The sequence below is a fragment of the Drosophila guanche genome, unplaced genomic scaffold (genome assembly GCF_900245975.1).
Source record: "Drosophila guanche unplaced genomic scaffold, DGUA_6, whole genome shotgun sequence".
NCBI lineage: Eukaryota > Metazoa > Arthropoda > Insecta > Diptera > Drosophilidae > Drosophila > Drosophila guanche.
In genome coordinates this window covers 16748723-16768523 of record NW_022995743.1, presented here as the reverse complement: position 1 = coordinate 16768523, position 19801 = coordinate 16748723, and the positions used below count along the sequence as shown (strand labels likewise).

The following is a 19801-nucleotide window of genomic DNA, read 5'->3' as shown; positions in this document are numbered from 1 at the left end:
AGGCCAAACACGCATGTGATCCCGGCCAGGTGTTATTTATTGCCTTTCTAATCGTTGCGGCATAATCTATTAGCACCCCGCACCGCACCGCATCCCGTACGAGACCACGACTACAGCACGGTGTTCTTTGATTTTTTGCGCTGCTTGCACATTAGAGGCAATTATTATTATTGTTTTAGTTTTGAGGCTTTTGGCTGCTTGTCATTTGCCTCTGCCTTTGCCTTTTGTTTTGCGTTGGCAATTGGGCGAGCCCCAAGAAAAACATTAATCAAGCGACTTGACGTGTGATAGTAATGAGGTATATGTGTACATACTCCTGTACATACTTTTATGTATAGCTTATTTGATATGGTATGGATATGGAAGCACCTAAATTCAGCTTAAGAAGGATACTGAATACTTTATTCAAAGTTATCTAACTAAATATGACACGATTGTCTCTCCGTCTCTCGATAGAAACGTTCAAGGTTCTTGCCAATGTTTGATTAAATTTAAATGAAAATTAAACTTTATTTCCATTGTTGAATCGAGTGCTATCGCCGTTGTGGTGCTCACATCCACTTGGTGACGGCATAACACAAAACGAATGACTCAAAATAAACTTAAGAACTACAACTATTTTATATGAATACCTAATCTTTGATCAGATCAAGTTTAGAATCATATTTTTCAGTACCATCATCATCGATAACGGAATATCCGCGCTTCATCAATTGTTCGGGCAGATTTGCGTTGACGCCAAGGAATCGAATCTCAAAGCTATCGTGCAGGCGTCTGACCAGGAGCACGTCTTCTTCCACATTGAGTATTTTACTTTTCAGATACTCCATGCACTCGGTGGCTTCCTTTGGGGACAAGGAGTTTCTGTATTCGACGCCCTCGATGTGGCAGCTAACGGCGCGATGTGGCCGAAGACAGTCGACCTCTCCGCACGGAACCAGATCATTTAATGGCACAAACTCCGTATTACCATAGTCCACATAAAATATCTTATAATCTCCGTCCGACTCCTCGATGACCTGGGCGCGGTAATAGCAGCCATCGCTGTAGCGAGCTAAGACAATGTCCAACATGTGCGGCTTCTGCTTGAACTGACGATTGGCCCCTAGGACATCGTTCTTGGTCCACACTAGTGGAGAAGAGCCGTCCACAAATTGGCCATACATTTCCGTGGTGCTACTCACGTAGGTTATTAGCATTTTCACAGTGCTTCCCAGTTCTCGTGAGAGCGGGGTATCAAAAACGGCTTCTGGCAGAGCGGCTGCCACCTCCACATCCTTGGTGGCGCCATGCGGTGCAAGAGGCTCGTGCGCCAAACGACAGCTTCCACCTAATGCGAAAATAAAGAGTTGGTTTAAGAGTTTTCTTAGAGCTTTGATTTGATTTTTACCCTTAAAGCAGCCATTGAGTTCCGGATCGTAGTGCCGACAGATGCGCTGTTCGTCTGTGGGCCTAAAGCCGAGTACAGCCATTAGGGGGTCACTGGTGCCCTCATCAATCTCATTTAGCATGGCAAGGTCTGCCTCGCTTAACTGTGGGCCCTCGCTCACGTCGGGAATCTTCTTTTGAGTACTTTCGCTTTTGTTCTCCTCCGCCAGTTCCACGATTAAGTCGTTGATCCTGTTTTTCAAAACACGCAAGTTAACGCTCTTGAATTTGGTCTTGGTCATGGAGGACACATCGCCTTCTCTGAAAAAGCATTTGATGGCCTCCGCCGGCAGCTGTCTTATGTCATCAGGCAAGGAAAATATATTTTCGTCGCCGTTCAAGTGTATATGCTCGCCATAATCGATCAAGTAGGCATCATAGCCACCGCCATCTGCATAGTCATTGATTGTGACACGTGGAATGATCTGTTCCAGGCAGTCGTACACGGCAAAGATCTCCCCGAAGTTGGGCAGCTGGTCCAGCTCCTTTAAAAGTAAATTTCCCTCCAGTAGGCGTTGCAGCGGCTTTGCATCCCACTTGCCAACAAAGAAACAGTTTTCTTCTATGTTAAGATGCATCACGGCGGCATTTATCACATTTCCCTCCGGAAAGGCTGCCACGTTCTTCACGATCTGATTGTAGATTTCACTGCTGGATATCCTCGTTCCGCCACTCGGAGGCTCGAGTCTTTGCTTGCGTGGGGAAATTGGCAGCATGCTTTTTGTTGCGGAAACAGTGGCCGTGTCATCTACATGTGCTACGGGCGGTAAGGCTGTTAAAGGTTTTGGCATTGCCTCTACGATGTCTGCATCAGACTCACTTAACCAACTCGATCGCGTGGATAGCGAAAGGGTATCCGACACAGGCTTGGAACGAGACAATGATGACTCGACATTTTGCACTAGAGGTGCCGACCGATTGTCCTTCACATGTTGGATTGTCTGTCGTCCGTGTGGACGTTCATCCAAGACATTTCCCACTTCAATACCATGCTTGTTCGTGTGCGTCAGGATGTCGTTGCGCCGGAGATGCTCGTCGTTATTTGCGACCAATAGTCCGAGCTTATTCAGATTAAGGTGCATGTTCCACTTGATCACGTTTTCGTTGAAACTACTCATGCTACCTAGCAAGAGATCGTGCATGCCGATAAGTGCTCTATCCTCTTTTTCCACGTTCACCCACCGTTCGTCCAGAACTCGGCACAAAATATCTAAATCCCGCTTAAAGTTTGCTAACTTATTTTTTAGTTTTTCTACATTGTTGTCACACAACTGCTTTACTGCCAAGAAATCTTTTAAATCCATTGTTTTTCGATACTTATTATAGACAAAATGCAATAACAACTTGATCACGTCGATATAATGTGCAGCCACAAATAACTGTAAATACGTGACGGTCGAGGGCAGCAACGCCATTTATGGCACTGCGACTAATATCGATGGTTTTTCGCAGCCCTAAGTCCGAGCTGTTTTCGAGCACTGCTGTATGTGTTGGAAAATGCATAACAATTTGTATGAAATCGTGCGTTGCCAACAATTGTTGCGAATTGCGCTTCTTTTCTGTGTATTTTTCTAATTTTTTTAAGAACAAGTGATTAAATGAATGATAACATAGTATCCACCTTTGTGAGTAGTTTTGTGTTAAATCCTCTTGACCGTTAATCAAATAACACTCCGTTTTAGGAGCTGGGCGACGTTCTAGCCACCCGCTGTGGAAACACACTCACCGGCGTTTTTGTGCCGGGCTCAAAAATAGCCATCAGTGCCTACCGTCACGTCAAGTGGAACTCACGAGATGCCCCCACCGAAACAGCCGGCCAGGATCCCGTGCTCATCTATCTGGCACAGGAGACTACACTGTTTGAAGAGCCTGTTCTGCGAAGTCTGCTGGCCGAGTCGAACGTGACATTTGCAACTCTGCAAGAGCTGGGCCTGAAGGCATCAAGGGCGGAATATCTGAGAGTTTCACTCGCATATCGCAGCTTGGTGCGGGCCTGCCTTGAGAGGCTGGATCATGCCAAAAAGACGCCTGAGGTGCAGAGCGATGAAGACCGGCTGCAACGCATCTCCGAAACCATCATTGTCTTCTATGCTGCAGAGTGTCTCTGGCATCTCTTTGAGATTCTCTACATGCAGCAAAATCAGCACGTTGTGCCCCAGCTGCTTGACTGGGCACGCTTTTATGCACCGCAAATCGAGGACCGAGCCACCGATTTTTTTCTTATGGAGGCGGGGGCCAGCGAGAATGATGACTACTGGGACGTTCTGAAGTCTCTAGTCATGGTGGGCGCACTGGACGTCACTCGTGCCATCCTAGTCCAGAACCGCAAGGCCAGCCAGCCAGCATTCAAGGCAGCCGAACTGATACTCACATCAATGCCCGTGTATCAAGAAGGAGTTCCACTGAAGAAGTTTCACTCGCAATGGGAGCATTGGCATGTAGATGCGGAGCGTAAGATCCAAGCGAATACATTTGGCTCTGAGCCAGAGCTCGAGGAGCTCCTTCAGCTGGTCACAGGCAACAATGAGAAATGGGATGCCGGCATCCAGGAGTCAAGCGAATGGTACGAATTCCTGCCTGGCTATCTGCTCTACACCAAACCCACCTGCAAACCCTTTGAGTTGAAAATCGCTGCCGCCAATTGGTTGAACAGATGGACACTGCTCCATCCCGACAGGCAGCTAAACAACATGGACCGCATGATCTCGCAGCTAATGGAGCATGATCTAAGGCTCTTCATTTACGATACCCAGAAGATCAACGACACCCATTGGCTAACCACACATTTGATCGATTTGATCTACCATTCTGGCGAGCTTAAGGGCTACTTTGAGCAAAACAACATGTGAGTGGATTTCATTTCGAGGCTGTTCCATTTTTCTTAATTGAAGATTCTTCGCAAACATTTAGTGATCTTCCGGCACTGCGTCACTCCATGATATACGAGTATGGCAGCTATTTGATGAGCACACGCAGCCTTTGGCAGCTGGGAGTTGATTACTTGGACTGTTGCAAGCAGGAGGGGAAAGCAGCCATGGAGCTGCTTCTGCCACGCATACCGCTGCGTAGCGACAGGCATGCCCTCAAGCTTATGAGCGTGGCCCGACAGCGGGGCCTGGTGGATGTGGAGCAGGAGATATGCAAAGTACTATCCAGACAATCCTTCGACGATAGGCGCTATGGCAGCGCCTTAGAGTGGGCCATACGCTCCAAGGATGTCCTGTTGGTCACAGGAATAGCTGACTTTATATTGAAGGTGAATCCAACATCTGTTTAATCGCAGCATTTAGTTAAAACGATTTGTCATTATAGAACTATTCCAAAACGGGAAATATGCTTTGTCCGGATGTTATTGTCAGCATTGGAAGTCGCATGTTTATCTCGCCGCGCTTAGTCTTCCTCTCCAAGTACTTTGAGTTCTACAAGCTTTACCGCAAGCGCGACTTTCTGTCTGCAGTCGAGCTACTGGTTAACCTATTAGACTCCAAAATAACTCCAGATTAGTAAGTTTTCCATTTGAAAGACAATCCATGCAATGTAAACGTTTCTTCTTTCCCATTAGCTTCTGGCCATCCTTGCTCATTGACACTGTTCCGTTGCTGGAGTCGAACGATCCGAAAATCTTCTCGAAAGAGACTGTAGCCATCCTGCATCATCTGGAAACGGAGCTGGTTCCCATTATAGAGCGTAACACGGACAAATTAGGAAACGTAAGTTTTAATTCAGCTCAGGGATTTCCAAGCTTTAATACCAATGACATTCGCAGAAGAACGCAGAGAGCGTGCTCAAGGATTACCGCGTGGAAAATGTAGATGAGATTCTCAATATAATGCGCTTGGCCTGCGCACGCAATTTGGCCAGGGCCCTGGTCATTGAAAACACACATAGCATTTATAATTGAATGAATGCATTTGTAGTATAATTTATTTCTGTATTTTCTTTCCAATACATCGTAATTTGTTATTTACTTAATGGTTTTGCATTGCTAATCTGCAATTCATACGCTTTTTGTTTGTTTTTGTTTTGTTTCTTGTGCCTCTTTGTCTGCTATTTATTGTACCAACAACGCTACTCGTGACCTTGACTGGCGGCTGCGGCTGCCCATTGACTAAATGGAAATCAATCCAAGCTGATTGGGGGTACTGGAGGGATCTGCACAGTACACATCTATAAAAACCATCATCCATTCCGACGAATCTCTTGAGCAAATCTCTTAACAACAAATTCTCCCCGCATTACAGAATTCTAAGCTAGTGTAAAACAGTGGATGGGTTTGTAATGGTATACGAGAGGATTCTCTGGATCTGTAACACTACCCAGTCCAAGTTCGAAACAAAATTAAAATCCTAGGCAAATAATATTATAGGGGACTTTAGCTGCACTGAAGAGGGTAAATAAGTTTACACGCGTACCTAACAACTATTAAACAACGCACAGAGCACAAACGACTACAGACATATGTATATACTATACTAGGTATACGTATATAGAGATATAAAGTATCTGTGGTTATTATATATGTATATATTAACTATATATGTATGTATATGTTGGGGGGAGGATGTTTATCATTATGAGAATCGCACGGCCTTGTACAAATGTTCGGAATTACAATTAAGTGTGGCTGCCAGCCAGCGCTTGGCATTCATTATACAAATGGTCCTTAAAAACAAATCATAAAAACTAAACTATAATTAGTTGAAGAGCCGATTTAAGGGGATGTGGGTCACGATAGAGTATGCTTCACCAACTTCTCTTAAAACGCTTGCCAAATTATCAAGCACCAGGCAACAGAAATGACAACAAATTAAACAATCAATTACAATGAAATTCTCCTTAAAGAGATTCAAACTAAACAGAACACTTTACATACATAAATGATAAAATACCTTATACATCGGTTTTTTTTTCAATAAATAAGATTAAAGACTTGGGAGTGGAAACATGGAAAAACAACTAATATAGGCCTCGAAACATTTTTCTATTAAATGGCTTTCAAGTCGGTAGCTATCGAGTAAGAGTATACCCACAAGAGACAGCAGTTTGAGAGTATGTATGATCTACATCCTGTTGCCTAGTGCCGGCGTCAGTGAGCGACATCATTGAGTACGCTGCTTGAGTATTTTCGCTTACGCTACACCAATACATATTTGTTTTGTTTATAATGCGCGCATACATAGAACGCGAGTGGAGAGTGGAGGGTGCGGGAGACTAATTAATTATGCTTTGCATTGGCAGCTCCAGCTGCCGCGGCTGCTGCTGCTGCCACACTCGTCGAAGATGGAACGGGCGGGGCTGCAGTTGCTGGCACCGCAGCCGTGACCGATGCTATGGCACTGCCGCTTGTTATGGAGCCCAGGCGTGAGAGTGAGGGCTCCCGCTTGGGCGGTACAATTGGCTTGGTCGGTATGGGTGGCGGTGCACCGCGAGCACCCGCTGGTGGCACAGTCACTGGGGGCACGGCAATGGGAACAGGATGTGGATGCGGTGGTGTGGCCGTCTGGTCAAGAGCAGCCGCTGCAGCCAGTGCAGCATACTTGCCACCCGGAGCCCGTTGAATTGTGGCCGTGGGCTGCATTTTCGCCGGCGAGGGGGATGGTGGCGCCACCGTAGGAGCACTCACACTAGCGGCACTCGCTCCTGCATCCACCGATGATGTGACTCCAGCCGCAGTGCTAGTCGCTCCAATGCTATTACTGCTGGCTGTGGTGTGGTTGATGACTGTGGGTGCTGTGGCCGTACCTGTGGGCGCCGTGGCAATCCCAGCGCTGCGTATGTTCTGTCCGGGCGCTATGGATCGGGCTATTCCGGTTTGTGGGCCCGACACCGGCATGCTGCTTACTGTGGCTGTTGGCTGCACAATTTTGGCGATGTTTGCCATTGGTGGTGTGGCACAAGCGTCGTCTGCAATATTTATATATGTAAATGGTGGAATGTATTAATATCTTGTGAATAAATCCTAAAGAAATTCTTCGGATTCCCGAAGTGTGAGTGCCCTTGCAGAAGAGACGAGAGGATTAGGAATTAAACTTGAGGAAAGCATTGGCCAATGAAGCCCTCTGCAAGGGTAAAAGCTGTGAGGGTGTCAATGTTTTGGCGTGAACGTAGAGCACTCTAATAGCCAAAGGCTGTTTCTTTCATATTCAGTGCAAGATCCAATGACATGAAGGTGAGTGGCGTGGCGTGGAATGGCGTGTCGTGTCTTAGTGTGGGCAATGGGTGACTGGTTGTTGGTGCAACAGTGGAGTGCACAATAGTGGAGAAACGTCACAAAACAAAAAACAAATCACCTTGCAATTGCGTAACATTTTTCTAACAAAATATTTCAGCTTCAGAAAGGAATTCGAAAAAAAGTAATAGATGTAGAGTTATAGTTCATATAGAAAACGATAAAGAGGGAAATCATAATTACAACAGCCAAGTTCGATTGGGTGGCACACTCCCACTTCTTCCTGCTCTGCAACACTCACCGCTGAACTGACGCGCCTTGTTGGCAGCCACCGTTGAGCTGCTGCCTGCCAGTTGCTGGTGCTGCTGCTGTTGCTTCTTCAAGGCCTCGTGCTCGGCACGCAGCGAGTTGAGCTCCTGCTCCAGCTCTTTGACTCTATTGGGATAGAGAGTAGGCTTTAGGTTAGTGATTCGTTTGAACAAAAGAAAATTGCATGGACAAACCGAAGCTCCTCTTTTGCCAGTTTGGCCATTATGGCTTTGCGTTCAATCTCCATTGACAGCGCTTGCTTTTCCATTTCCTCTTCCATGCGAAGCGACTTTTTGCTTTCCTCCTCGAGGCCCTCAGCGATGGTGTCCGAACGCTGCTTCTCCTCGGCCAAGATCTGTGCCAAATCCTCTGAGCGCTTGCCTAAAATTATGTTTGATTTTTGATTAATTTATATATATTGCTTGGGTACAGCGACACCACTTACCCTCTTCAATGTACTTCATCAAAATCTTTTTTCGCTCGGCTATCAGGAGGAGAACAATCTGCTTCTGTCGATTGCGCTCGTACTCGAGTGTCTCTTGAAGCCTCTGCAGCTCCTTTTCCATTCTGGCCACCTGGGCCCGCTCGTTTTCAAGATCCTGCTTTAACTTGGAGCGCTCCATCTCCAGGCCATAGGTGATGTCATCTCCCTGGGCCGTGTCATGCTCGTGCTTACGCTTCTCCTCCTCCAGCTCCTGCAGCATGCGCTGGTTGTTCTCCAGGGATTCGGTGAGTATGTTGACCATGCGGACATGAGTTGCCCTCTGCTTACTGACCATTTGGTACTGCTGCTCCATCTGCTGTTCAATGATCTGCCGCACCTCCATCTCTGCCTGCGCCGCCTGCGTGGAGGACTCCCGAGAAATGAGATTCCCGTTCATGGCGATCTTATCGCGGAATATTGCCGCATACGGATCATTGGGCTGCACCCGCTTGGTTCGCAACTGTGTGATTAGTTGCTTCACGCGCTCGTTGCGCAAGGCGGCAATGCAGACATCCCGAGCCTGCAGCTCGCCCTCCAGATAGTACAGCATTTTCACCAGCTCGCTGTGCGGCAGCTCGGAGCGCGTGCGTCCATTGCTGCTTGAACTCGGCGGCTGCTTCTGCACTCCTCCCGGACCCGGTTTCATGGTCTGAAACTCGTGAGTGGCGCACACTGTGTCACTGCCAGAGGCGGACCCGGGACAGTTATCCATTCCATAGGTGACGTCGGAGACTACATCTGGGTCGGCCTTTGAATTGCCCAAGAATCGGGCTGGGCCTCCACTACTCTCCTCCACGAATGTCTCCGAGCTGCTGCTATTGGAGTTTTGCTCCATTTTTCCCCAACTTTCTTCACAGCATAAAATTGTTAGCGAGACTTTTGCTTGAGTCGCAGTTGGTTATGGGGCGGCCTGCCGAATACGAATTGCACTGCAGGCACAGGCCAAGACTCTAATACACTTTAATGCTGTGTCTTTAGCTAACTCGAAGGGGCATTTTAGCTGCAATTGGCACTAATTTAATAACTTCTGGTACACAAAAATTCTTTGTTGCCGTTGCCGTGAAAAATAGGGCTGGGAGAAAAATCGATAGCGCCATCGAAACTATCGATGGTTTAAAAATTAGCCGACCATCGATAGTACGTCTCAGCCCAAGAAACTATGATTTTATGCGATTAATGCAGTTTTTATTTAAATCCACCCGGAATACGGAATAGAATGGCATTATCTGGTATTTAGTTTTATTTTTTAAATACAAATGGCTTTGTGGTATTGTAGGCTAACGAGTTTCTAATATGCTTACCCACCAGACGATCGGCAAGGGGTATTAAAGCCGGTCTACGCACATATATGCCCGCTGAGTGTGGCGTCCACACCCGAAGACTGCACTCGCAGTTATCGGGCAAGAGTAGGCCCAACCATCCTGCCGAGCTTAGTGTAATATCACAATTCAGCCTGTCCTCATTTCCTCCGCTGTTGCTATTGCTGTTGCTAACAACAATATCTTGATCTTTGCATTGAAGGCCTGGCCAGCGTTTCAATCGAACCTCTAAATCCCCGCTAGCCGATGGAATACCAAGAAAGGGAGTTCCCAGATAGCGCTTATATACTGCTTCTGCGTTTAGGGTGTCTGCTATCATCACAGGAAGGTTCTGTGAGGCGAAAACAAAAATCTTAAGCCAATCGTATTCCTTTTCATACCCGGTGAGATCCAATATATCTATGCGGGCCAAGCCTCCAAGCATCAAACTCATCTCGGGTCGCAGGCGAAAGGCCCTGGGGCGAATCATTGTCGTTGGCTGCAACTGTGCGAGCTCCTCGGCGGTCAGAAGATGAGTCAATTGATCGGGATGCATCACTCCTGGTGTGTCGTACACCCAGCGAGCGTCCCGATACTCTGCCCCACGTTCGTTTAGGGTGGTTATGGGCTGGGTGCCAACTGCCATCGAGAACGAGTCATTGACCACCTCAAGGCGATCGAAGCTGCGTCCCACTTGAGAAAATGGCTGAGCGGCTGCAACAGCTCCGGTTTTTTGAGCCTGATCCCTACGCAGCTTATCCAGGGCGGCCCTTTCGCCACGTTCTGAGAATAGGCGTTTGAAACGTTGATAGACTCGGCTGTTAGATGGTCGGAAGATGGGGAATCTCAGCAGTTGTAGGGTTGTTCCTGGCCAGGGACAGGTCGTGGCCTTTCGCACAAGCTCACTGGCCTCCGGGCGACAGTAGTCCGAGTTGAGCAATATATTAAACAGCGTACTCTTGCCCACATTCGTGCATCCCAGCAGATACACATTTCCCTTGTACGCCCAGGTCTTGTGCAGCTGTGTGATCAGCTCCTCAATGCCGTAGCCTGTCTTGGCCGATATTAGACTGACATTTTTTATGTTGAGCCCGTCGCCGCCACCGTGCTGGACGAACTCACGCTGCAGGCAATGCTTCACGTGATTCAGGTAGCTGTTGCAGTCGCGTGGCAGAAGATCCACCTTATTTCCTACCAGGAAGACCGGGCGCTTCGTCCCGAGAACGTGCTGCATGCCGGGCCAAATAGAGCTGGGAAAGTCCAGAAGGTCCACCAGTACGACTGCCAGGGCAAACTGATCTTGTATGCGCGAAATTGTATCCACATAGGAGGACGGTGGTACATCTACATCCAAGGCAATGTTGTAATGATTCAAGAAATGGCATCTTTGGCAGGTGATGGTTCTCAGCTCCTGCTGCGAACGACCTTTGAATATCTCGCTGGGTATGTAGCCGGGCATGGAGATGTTAGAGCAGTGCAAGTGTGCTCCACACCCGCTGCATGGAACTGTTGAAGGGGGTAATGAGGCGTCCGGGGTGCCGTGCTTGGATTCTGAGCTCTTGGATCCCTCGTAGAACTCGTAGTCGTCCATCCAATCGTGGGGAAACTGTGAGTTAATTGGAGCAGGCGGGTTAGATGACTTCCATTTGGTCTCCAAAACAGAGCTGTAATAAACGTGCTCGTGTTTCTTGTAACGTTCCCTGGCCATTAGCCATGCCTTTTGGCGGAAGCTCAGTGTGACATCGGTAGCCGAATTGTGCAGTCGCGTCCATCTTAAGGATACATTATTATTAATAATCTTAAATAATCGCGAGTTTTTTAACATTTTTGTCTTTATCCATTTGCACACTGTGCCATTTGGTGTTGGGAAGCAGCTGAGAGTCTGGTGCTGTGAAGTGCCGCAAATGGTTCTCTTCGCTCTCTTTGATTTTGGGTTCTACTGAAACCTTAATTTTTTAATAATCCAATTAAATAGAGAGCATAAAACTGCCAATCGTGCCAAAAATCGATTCATCTATCGGATAAAACTCTTTTTTAAGCGCTGAGAGTCTTAGCTAGCTATTAATATTAGACAGAATATCAAAATCGAGGAATATGGACACATAGAACCATTAACCCGTTTTCACCGGTGGGCATTTAAGTATTCCCACGAATATTGTGCATCTTGAAGAAGGTAAGCTCAGGTCAGGTGAAAGTTATCTTGTCAATAATTGGATTTACAAACAAAACTGTATTCTTTGAGCAAATTAGCTCTAGTTATTCACCTGCTCAAATAGAGAGGGTTCAAGTGGGTTAAACCCGTTCACTCACTCATGATTTATGGTATCTCGGCTTATAATACAGTATATAAATACATTTTTCGGTATATTACGGTATATTTCTGCGGTACCACTGAGCGTGAACGAAAGCAGAAGGAAGAAGAAAAAAGAAAGCAGAAAGAAAAAAAATTAGCGAAAGCAGAAGGTGAGTTTTGTGTCGTGTATGTATTAAAATTGAATCAAAAAGATATGGAAAAACGCATGGCTACAACGCAATTAAAGTGTGTTTTGTAATCATTGCGCATTGGTAAAAGTACAGAGTGCACGCCAAATACAAAGCAGCAGCACAAAAAGTGATTAGGAAAGTGTGTGGTGTGGAAAAAAGACATAAGTGTACGTGAGTGATGGTAGTATGTGTGAGAAGTAGTGACTGTATGCGTGCTGCTGCTGCGTGTATATGAAACAAAGTAACGCGAAGCTCGACCTAATTTTAAACATTACAATAATATTTGTAATGCAAGTACAAAAAATAAAATATAGCAATATGTGCAATGAAAGCATCGCCCAATACACCGAACAAGAACCTTGAATATTCTTGTTGTTCCCATGGCATGCCACGAAGAATTGCCGCCATTGCCTTGTTTGCCGTGCCTTTTCTAGCCAAGACTCACACATTTCTTCAAGTTTGTTCTTTTCCACACTTCTGTTGCACACGCGTTGAGTAATAATTCCACAACAACAACAGCAAGAACACCAGCTTCGTCGTCGGCGGCGGCAGCAGCTCAAATTTTGTGATGTTGCAACTTTCGTTCGAACTCGTTTCGAACTGTTGTTGTCGCTAACTCACTAAAAACTCAGAGAGAAAGACTCGTTCCTTTCGTATTCTGTTGTTGTCTGAGGCGATTAAGCAAAACTGGTATTTACCTTTATACGTCATCCGCTCGGATGCAGTTTCTTTGGAAGGCATTTCTTAATGGGGAAAAATCAATAATTCAAAATTATACAAATTTCAACATCCACTCCTATTGCCTCTTGAGCCGCAACAGCCCAACTAGATGAAGCTACATATAACCCCAAAGTACAAGTACACATACACACATAAATGCAGTTGAAATTTCCAGCAAATGTCTGCTCTTCGTTGGCGAGGTTTTTGTATCGCTGTTGTTGTAGTAATGTAATTGCGAAATCATAACGGCAGTTGAAAGTTGAGAGCGCTTAGCTAAGTATTTGTGTGTGAGCCTGTGTCTGTGTGTAAAAAAAGAGAGAGATTGCTGTTGTAACTCTTTGCCTTGGCTCTCGGCACCCTTAAAGCCCCCCAGCCGCCTACACATATCAGCCGGCTGGAGCGTCGTAAGTGTAGGGCATGTGTGTGTCTTGTCAAGCTGGTCTCGCAAGAAACAAAACACATGTTGTCTGCACAGTGGGATGGGTGCACGTCGAACGATTCAATGTGTAGGAAAAGTATTTTGGTATTTGTAGTGAAAATTCAGATGAAGAGTTTCCTAGTTTTCGGCGCCATTTTGAAGAGATGGTTTTGATTCAACGTCTAAATAAAAACAGTGCATACACATTGCGTGCGATACTGTGCGACCGGGAGTGAGTCTCAAATTCAAATAAGCGAGCAAATTACTGAAAATGCAGAAGTTGCCTTGAAAAGTGAAAGGCATTCAACTCGCAGAGTCTCGCCGCTGTCTTTGATATTTTCGCTTAACCTTTACTTGCTGCAGTTTTTCTTGTTAACTCTGCCTGCACATTTGACATTTTCCAACACATGCAGCGTATTCCGAATTGCTATTTCCATTAGCCGTTGCACATGCGCTCAAACCTTTTATTTTGGCTCTGCATAGAATGTTTTTGTAGTTGTATTCAATTCATCGTCGTCAGCGCTGTTGCGCTCCGCGCTGAGCGACTCTGCTCTTTCGCAATTCCGAAAACTTGCTCTATTCGCAATCTCCCGCTCCATTCGCTTTTTGCTTTACGAATTTCGCCAAGTTTTTTGTGAGCACTTTTATTTGTCGCATTTTTACCAGTTTCGGCATTAATACTTTTTTTTCTCTTCCAGAATAGCAGAACGGTGTAACCACGAAGTTGAGGATTCTATTTTCCTAAAGCATTAGCCGATTAATAGCCATCTGACGGGGAACATTTCGGCCTCTCCTCCAAATTAAACTCCTGACATTGGAGCTGTGATCGCGCGTCCCGCAAAACCCCACCAACTTAAGCTTCTTCATGATGTCGTCGGATCAACAGTTCTTTCTAAAATGGAACGATTTTCAGACGAATATGGTGACCTCGTTCCGTCACTTGCGTGATGAGAAGAGCTTCACAGATGTAAGTTCTGATACCGTCAATGGGGAAACCCAATTGTATTTAATTGCCTTGGGGCTCCCAAGAGTCTTAGCTAATTCTGCACCAGCTCTGTCCGAGGGTCGCTTACCAACTCACATTGTCTGTCTACCTGTCCCTCAGACTCTTGTCTCTTCTTTTCTTTTACTTGTCTCTTCTTTGTGTTCATTTATTTGGTGACTTTTGTAATTTCGTGTTTATTTAGCAACTGACTTATAAAGTTTTCTTTTTATTTTGTTCACAGGTAACACTCGCTTGCGAGGGCCAGACCTGCAAAGCACACAAAATGGTGCTTTCCGCTTGCAGTCCCTACTTTAAGGCGCTTTTAGAGGTAAGTTTCTGCATAGTACGCTGTTCCGAATGATACAAACTAATGCACGATTATTTTTAACAACAGGAGAACCCTTCAAAGCATCCCATTATTATACTTAAAGATGTCTCCTACATACACCTACAGGCTATACTGGAGTTCATGTATGCCGGAGAGGTGAATGTGTCCCAAGAGCAGCTGCCAGCATTTCTTAAGACCGCCGATCGCCTCAAAGTGAAAGGCCTGGCAGAGACACCCAGTTCAATAAAGCGGGAGGGTTGATGGTATTAAACAATTAAAAAAAAAAAACACAAAATAACAAAAAGAAAATTCTAAGAAACCTAAATATATAATATGCAAGAAAACAAAATTCCAACAAGAGAAGAGAGAAACAACTTTACGAAAACGACATTTGGTATACAAAAATCATTTAAATCTACAAAATAAACAACAAAAGAAACCCACACAAAGCTGACAGATACAAACGTTTAGTCTGTAAAGTAATATTGGTAGTAATCAGACTAGAATAATATGGTTCCACCTGCCCAACCCCACTTATCCATGCCGGATCTACCTAACAACTTGCAAAGCTCTATCGATGTCCCATTTGAACTGTGTGTTTGTTTAATTTCTGCATAAAATAGTTTGTAAAATATTATATTTAAAACAACCAGAAAACAAAACAAAAGCCCCCCCCTCCCACTCTGTATAAAAGGAAAGATATGGACAACCCCTAACAAAGCAAAACAAAAAACGCACTTTTGTAAAGTAATTAAACAGGAGAATTCATTCATTGAAACTATATAAAGCTAATTATAAATATAGTGAGAAATGTGCAAGTAGAATGATAGAATGCCGCAAAGGGCGCGAATATTACGACACATTCGGTTAGTTTTTAAGCCACTTAAGTCACTTAACTACAACCCAAGCCCTTCAGATGATGCCACGCCCCTAGACACAAAACTCACCCACACCCGCACACACACACACACCGACAGAGATACAACAAACAACTTCATCCTTCATCTATACTTAATGAATAAAAGCAAAAAAAATGCAAAATTGAACTTTAATTTTTTGTGTGGACTCTTACGATATAATATAATGAAATGACATGAAATATTATCAAAATTCACTTTGGAAATACACAAGACAACACCTACATACATATATATATATATTTTAACTAAAAACCGAAGGCGATACAAGGAAGATTCAACTAAGTTTAAACGAAAACGGAAAGGAGCGATAAGAAGAATGAACTATACTTGAATATTATTACATAAAGTAAAATATTTATATGTACGAGTATGTATATGTATACATGTGAGCATAGATTTAAATAACTACGCTAAATAAACAGAATAATTCCAAAAAAAAACAAAAAAACGAGAAGGAACGTGTGAGACGCATCTTACGCGTCACAACTTTTATACCCGGCACTCAGTACTACATCTGCACCTTAGCGGTGTTTTGTCAAATTTTAAATATTTTCTTCATCTGTCATCACATCTACAACACTTCTCACACCAACACGCCGTTAGCTCGCCGCCCTACCCTAGACCCACACACTGCAGACTCGCGGCAAAGGTGCTGCCGCACACAAAAAAAAAACAATTATAAGCTGCGGGACGGGGTGGGTTAAAAGACGGCAGAGGCAGGGGTCGAGTGAAGCCAAAGCAGAGTGTGAATGAAAGAATGTGAAAAGAGCAACAAAAGCTGCGGGACAGGGTGGTTTAAGCCACTGAAAATTAATTTCTTCATTCTGGCTATAATTATGATCCAATCGGATCGCAATTTGGTGATCTGATAGATATGGCCATTCCCTACGGAATGTTTAGTGGTCTTTTATCTTCAGAATTGTAGGTTTGGGAGGTTTTCGCCCATTTGCGGGGGCGGAAGGGGGCGTGGCTCATTTTTTAAATACACTTGTAACAGTGTGAGCATACAGAAGTCTGGATGCAAAATTTGGTGGCTCTGGCTTTTATGGTCTCTGAGATCCAGGCGCTCGACAAGACGGACGGACAGACAGACATGACTCAATCGACTCGGCTATTGATGCTGATCAAGAATATATGTACTTTATGGGGTCGGAAACGTTTCCTTCTGTGTGTTACATATATTCACTTTGTGCATAAATACAATATACCCTATTTAGTCTTCGAGTACCGGCTATAAAAACAAAACCCAAACCAATCTTCAAATACTTTATTGACGCAGAAGATGCGAAGCCAGTGAAAGGGAAGAACGCAGCGGACATTTGAGACAAATTTCTTTGCTTTTATTTGATTCATAACATAATTGTCATTTTCATTAGGGCCGTCGTGTGCACTCTGTATATCATATTTCGCTTTTATATTAACAAAAATATGCTCCCTTATAATAAATTACACTATTATTTGATATATATTGCTGGATTCAGATCATATCGTCTCGCAGCACAATGCATTACCACTGCATTGATTGCGGGATTTGATCTAGCTTCACATTACTCTAGAGTTCTCCTTAGTTATTGAAGCAATACGCATTACGTGTATTCAGTTCAAATGGATCGGTTCGCATCTTTTGCTGATTATCCTCAATCGTGCGCGTCACATCCTCAATGAGATTCGGCCGCTCAGCGGAGCTAGGTGCACACGGTGACCAGATTTTGACGTCGTGGTCAATGCCGCTGGTGGCCAACATGCAGATACTGGGATGAGGCTGCACGCAGTTCACAATGGCGCTGTCGGCACGATAGGCGGCTCGAATTTTTCCCGTGTCGCCCTCCCAAATGTAGAAATTGCCATCATCTGAACCGGCGGCAATGAATTCGCCATGAACGCCCAGGTAGGTGGCCTCCTTAATGTCCGTGGTGATATTGCAATGACCCACATAGCGATGTTTGTAGTCCTTGGCAGCGGATCGCAGATTGTATTCCTCGTCGGTCAGGCGTAGATAGCGCGAGCCATCGTTCACTAGTACTGGCTCTGGACTGGGGGCATCAGTGTGCTCCGATTGTCGTCGATTTTCCTTGATGTCCTTGTGCAGCATGAGGACTCCATGGTTGTTGGCAAAACTGGGGAATCGCTGGATGAGCGCCTGAAGACACTTTTCCGCATCCTGTGGGCGACGAAGCTCCAGCAGGGCACGCGCCAGCCGAAAATGAGCTTTAACATAGGTGGGATCCAAACGAAGAGCCTCATGACAATCCCGTAGTGCTGCATAAATGTCCCCAAACCATCCACGTCGCATCAGAGCCGTAGCCCTGTTCAGGTAGAGAACTTCACCCCGCGGATACTTGGCCAAAGCAGCGGAATAGGCCTCAATAGCAGCCACTAGTTTTCCATTTTCGAGATGCTCATTGCCCACTTTCTTATGCACCTCTATGCTGGATGGTAAGGAGCGGCTTTTGTGAGGTGTCTTGAACTCCTCCTCTTCGTGTGTGGCTTGGGCAGAGTAGGCAGGCAGCTCGTAGAAAACAGGAGGCTCGGCACTGTTTAGGTCGTAGCGATAAATGTGTTCACAGCCCATGTTAACAAGCAATTCCGTTCCATTTGCATTGAATGAGAGATATGTGATGGCCCTCGACTCGTGGACAATGTTCCTGCTGATGTCCTTCACAATCTGTCCAGGAGCATAGTACGAAACGCACCCATCGGATTCTACAAAGAAATGTGTTGATTATAAGAGAAGAGAAAGGGAAATGCAATGCAAATAGACACGATACCATTGGCCCCACTTGTAGGCAACTTGCGCCGATCATAGATGCGGGCAAAGGGATCGTTGGTTCCCACAGCCAAGTACTCCGTTCGTCTAGGGTTTATGGCCAAGCATTTTGCTTCTGTGGTCGCCTCAACCTGATTACTCAGACTAAGCAGGCGCACTCCATTGCCTTCCTCGGGACGGCAGCGATGTGGCTCCCGCATGTCAAGCTGTAGTATGCAACCGTCCTCTCCCGCGGACCAAAAGATGTGCGGAGAGTCTTGGGCGGTTGCCAGTCGCTTGGCCCTCATCGTATGACAGTTACAGGAAAACAGCGTCTCATTCGCGTGATTGATGTCGTAGACGTAAATGAATTTATCAGCCGCACACGTAGCCAAAATGCTGTTGTTGTGCCTGGGTAGAAACTTGACCGAGAACATGTTGCCCAGATGCTTAGTGTTTATCACATGAACGCGCTGCTTGCGGAATGGGTCCCAGATCATAACTCTGAAATCATCTGAGCCCGAGGCCAGCAACAGACCGTCACTGCTCCACTCCAAGCAATTCACGCAGCCATCGTGACCAGTCAGAACCATCTCCTGCTCCAAACGATCTATGAAGGCTGGCGACGCTTGGAGCCGCCGCCGCATCATCTCATCAAAGGATATATCATATCCGTATTGTTGGCGCTGCCATTGCAAGGAGCTGGCATTCAAGGGCGCCCGCTCGTCGCTGTGGTGGCGTTGATAGCGCGAGCTTGAGTATTTGATGCGATACAGTTCATCGCTCGACATTATCTGGATGTAGATGAGATTATGACACTTGTATTTGTTTGTTTTCGAATTGTTTTCTTTTTTGTACTACTTGCATTTCACTGACCCCTGCACTTCCCTTTGCCTCCTCGTCCACTGTTGACAACTGTACGTGGCGTTACCAGATGGTTGGCGGTTTTTTGTAACGTACAATCTAACGCAAAAGTGAGCCTACTTTGCTAAGTTTAACTGGTTGGATGCGCCTCGCCTTTCAAAATATATCCAAATAAACTTTAAACAACCCCAGTCTGTGGAAAGTGTAATTTATTTTCGCTTCGATATTACTCGTATTCCACTACACTTCAAGTTGAAAACGCGTAAAAAGTCGGAAAAGTATTAAAAGTATTTATTTTCGATATAGAATTTCAAAGTACATGGCGGGAATTTAATGTAATAGGAAGTAAATCTTAAGATCATCAAGACAATTTTCTGGCGCAATCCCTGAGGGAGTTGATAAATATTTCAAAGTAATTTTTTGCCACTGTCCACTGGCCATCGACGGGTCCTGCGGTATCGGTGGGATCAAATCGGAGATAGGTAGCGGGTTTTGTCACACCTGCATTTTTATTGGGCTACGCCACGCCACTAATTGTTATTGCACGTTCGGTTATACCAGAATAAAGACGCATAACCACCTGAGTTTAGCCTTCCTATTGAATGGCACAGAAAATTATGTATGTAACTAATTTACCTAAAAACCTAA

General features: G+C 45.4%; 6 protein-coding genes across 12 annotated transcripts; 2 read left to right on the top strand and 4 right to left on the bottom strand.

Annotated features, from left to right (window-relative positions):
- Window positions 1-374: 374 nt before the first annotated feature.
- LOC117578565 lies at window positions 375-2805 on the bottom strand. Of its 3 annotated transcripts, none has more exons than XM_034264140.1 (3): window positions 2249-2805; window positions 1391-2200; window positions 375-1330 (listed from the first exon to the last, which is right to left on the bottom strand). In XM_034264140.1, the coding sequence occupies exons 1-3, from the start codon at window positions 2730-2732 to the stop codon at window positions 633-635; spliced, it is 1992 nt and encodes a 663-aa protein (XP_034120031.1). In that variant the 5' UTR covers window positions 2733-2805; the 3' UTR covers window positions 375-632. The 3 variants fall into 3 exon arrangements, with proteins under 3 accessions (XP_034120031.1, XP_034120032.1, XP_034120030.1); XM_034264141.1 differs by having other exon boundaries at window positions 1391-2185; XM_034264139.1 differs by having other exon boundaries at window positions 1391-2805.
- LOC117578569 (longitudinals lacking protein-like) lies at window positions 1450-15669 on the top strand. 2 transcript variants are annotated; one of them, XM_034264147.1, is made up of 4 exons: window positions 1450-1462; window positions 14058-14277; window positions 14537-14623; window positions 14690-15669. In XM_034264147.1, the coding sequence occupies exons 2-4, from the start codon at window positions 14176-14178 to the stop codon at window positions 14882-14884; spliced, it is 384 nt and encodes a 127-aa protein (XP_034120038.1). In that variant the 5' UTR covers window positions 1450-1462; window positions 14058-14175; the 3' UTR covers window positions 14885-15669. The 2 variants fall into 2 exon arrangements, with proteins under 2 accessions (XP_034120038.1, XP_034120037.1); XM_034264146.1 differs by lacking the exon at window positions 1450-1462 and adding an exon at window positions 12092-12151 and having other exon boundaries at window positions 14009-14277.
- Window positions 2921-5392, top strand: LOC117578566 (nuclear pore complex protein Nup75). The gene is made up of 6 exons (XM_034264142.1): window positions 2921-3053; window positions 3111-4273; window positions 4339-4684; window positions 4741-4931; window positions 4991-5138; window positions 5195-5392. The coding sequence occupies exons 1-6, from the start codon at window positions 3027-3029 to the stop codon at window positions 5327-5329; spliced, it is 2010 nt and encodes a 669-aa protein (XP_034120033.1). The 5' UTR covers window positions 2921-3026; the 3' UTR covers window positions 5330-5392.
- LOC117578567 (uncharacterized protein CG10915) lies at window positions 5435-9461 on the bottom strand. 2 transcript variants are annotated; one of them, XM_034264144.1, is made up of 5 exons: window positions 8352-9461; window positions 8101-8287; window positions 7899-8032; window positions 7719-7757; window positions 7214-7332 (listed from the first exon to the last, which is right to left on the bottom strand). In XM_034264144.1, exons 1-4 carry the CDS (start codon window positions 9223-9225, stop codon window positions 7741-7743), a joined length of 1212 nt encoding a protein of 403 aa, XP_034120035.1. In that variant the 5' UTR covers window positions 9226-9461; the 3' UTR covers window positions 7214-7332; window positions 7719-7740. The 2 variants fall into 2 exon arrangements, with proteins under 2 accessions (XP_034120034.1, XP_034120035.1); XM_034264143.1 differs by lacking the exon at window positions 7719-7757 and having other exon boundaries at window positions 5435-7332.
- LOC117578568 (nitric oxide-associated protein 1) lies at window positions 9612-11561 on the bottom strand. Its single transcript, XM_034264145.1, has one exon. It carries the CDS (start codon window positions 11511-11513, stop codon window positions 9630-9632), a length of 1884 nt encoding a protein of 627 aa, XP_034120036.1. The 5' UTR covers window positions 11514-11561; the 3' UTR covers window positions 9612-9629.
- A 1192-nt stretch (window positions 15670-16861) lies between the features above and the next one.
- LOC117588285 (WD and tetratricopeptide repeats protein 1) lies at window positions 16862-19236 on the bottom strand. 3 transcript variants are annotated; one of them, XM_034279481.1, is made up of 3 exons: window positions 19155-19236; window positions 18312-19083; window positions 16862-18246 (listed from the first exon to the last, which is right to left on the bottom strand). In XM_034279481.1, the coding sequence occupies exons 2-3, from the start codon at window positions 19078-19080 to the stop codon at window positions 17108-17110; spliced, it is 1908 nt and encodes a 635-aa protein (XP_034135372.1). In that variant the 5' UTR covers window positions 19081-19083; window positions 19155-19236; the 3' UTR covers window positions 16862-17107. The 3 variants fall into 3 exon arrangements, with proteins under 3 accessions (XP_034135372.1, XP_034135356.1, XP_034135365.1); XM_034279465.1 differs by having other exon boundaries at window positions 18312-19092; window positions 19156-19221; XM_034279474.1 differs by lacking the exon at window positions 19155-19236 and having other exon boundaries at window positions 18312-19138.
- Between the last annotated feature and the right edge of the window lie 565 nt (window positions 19237-19801).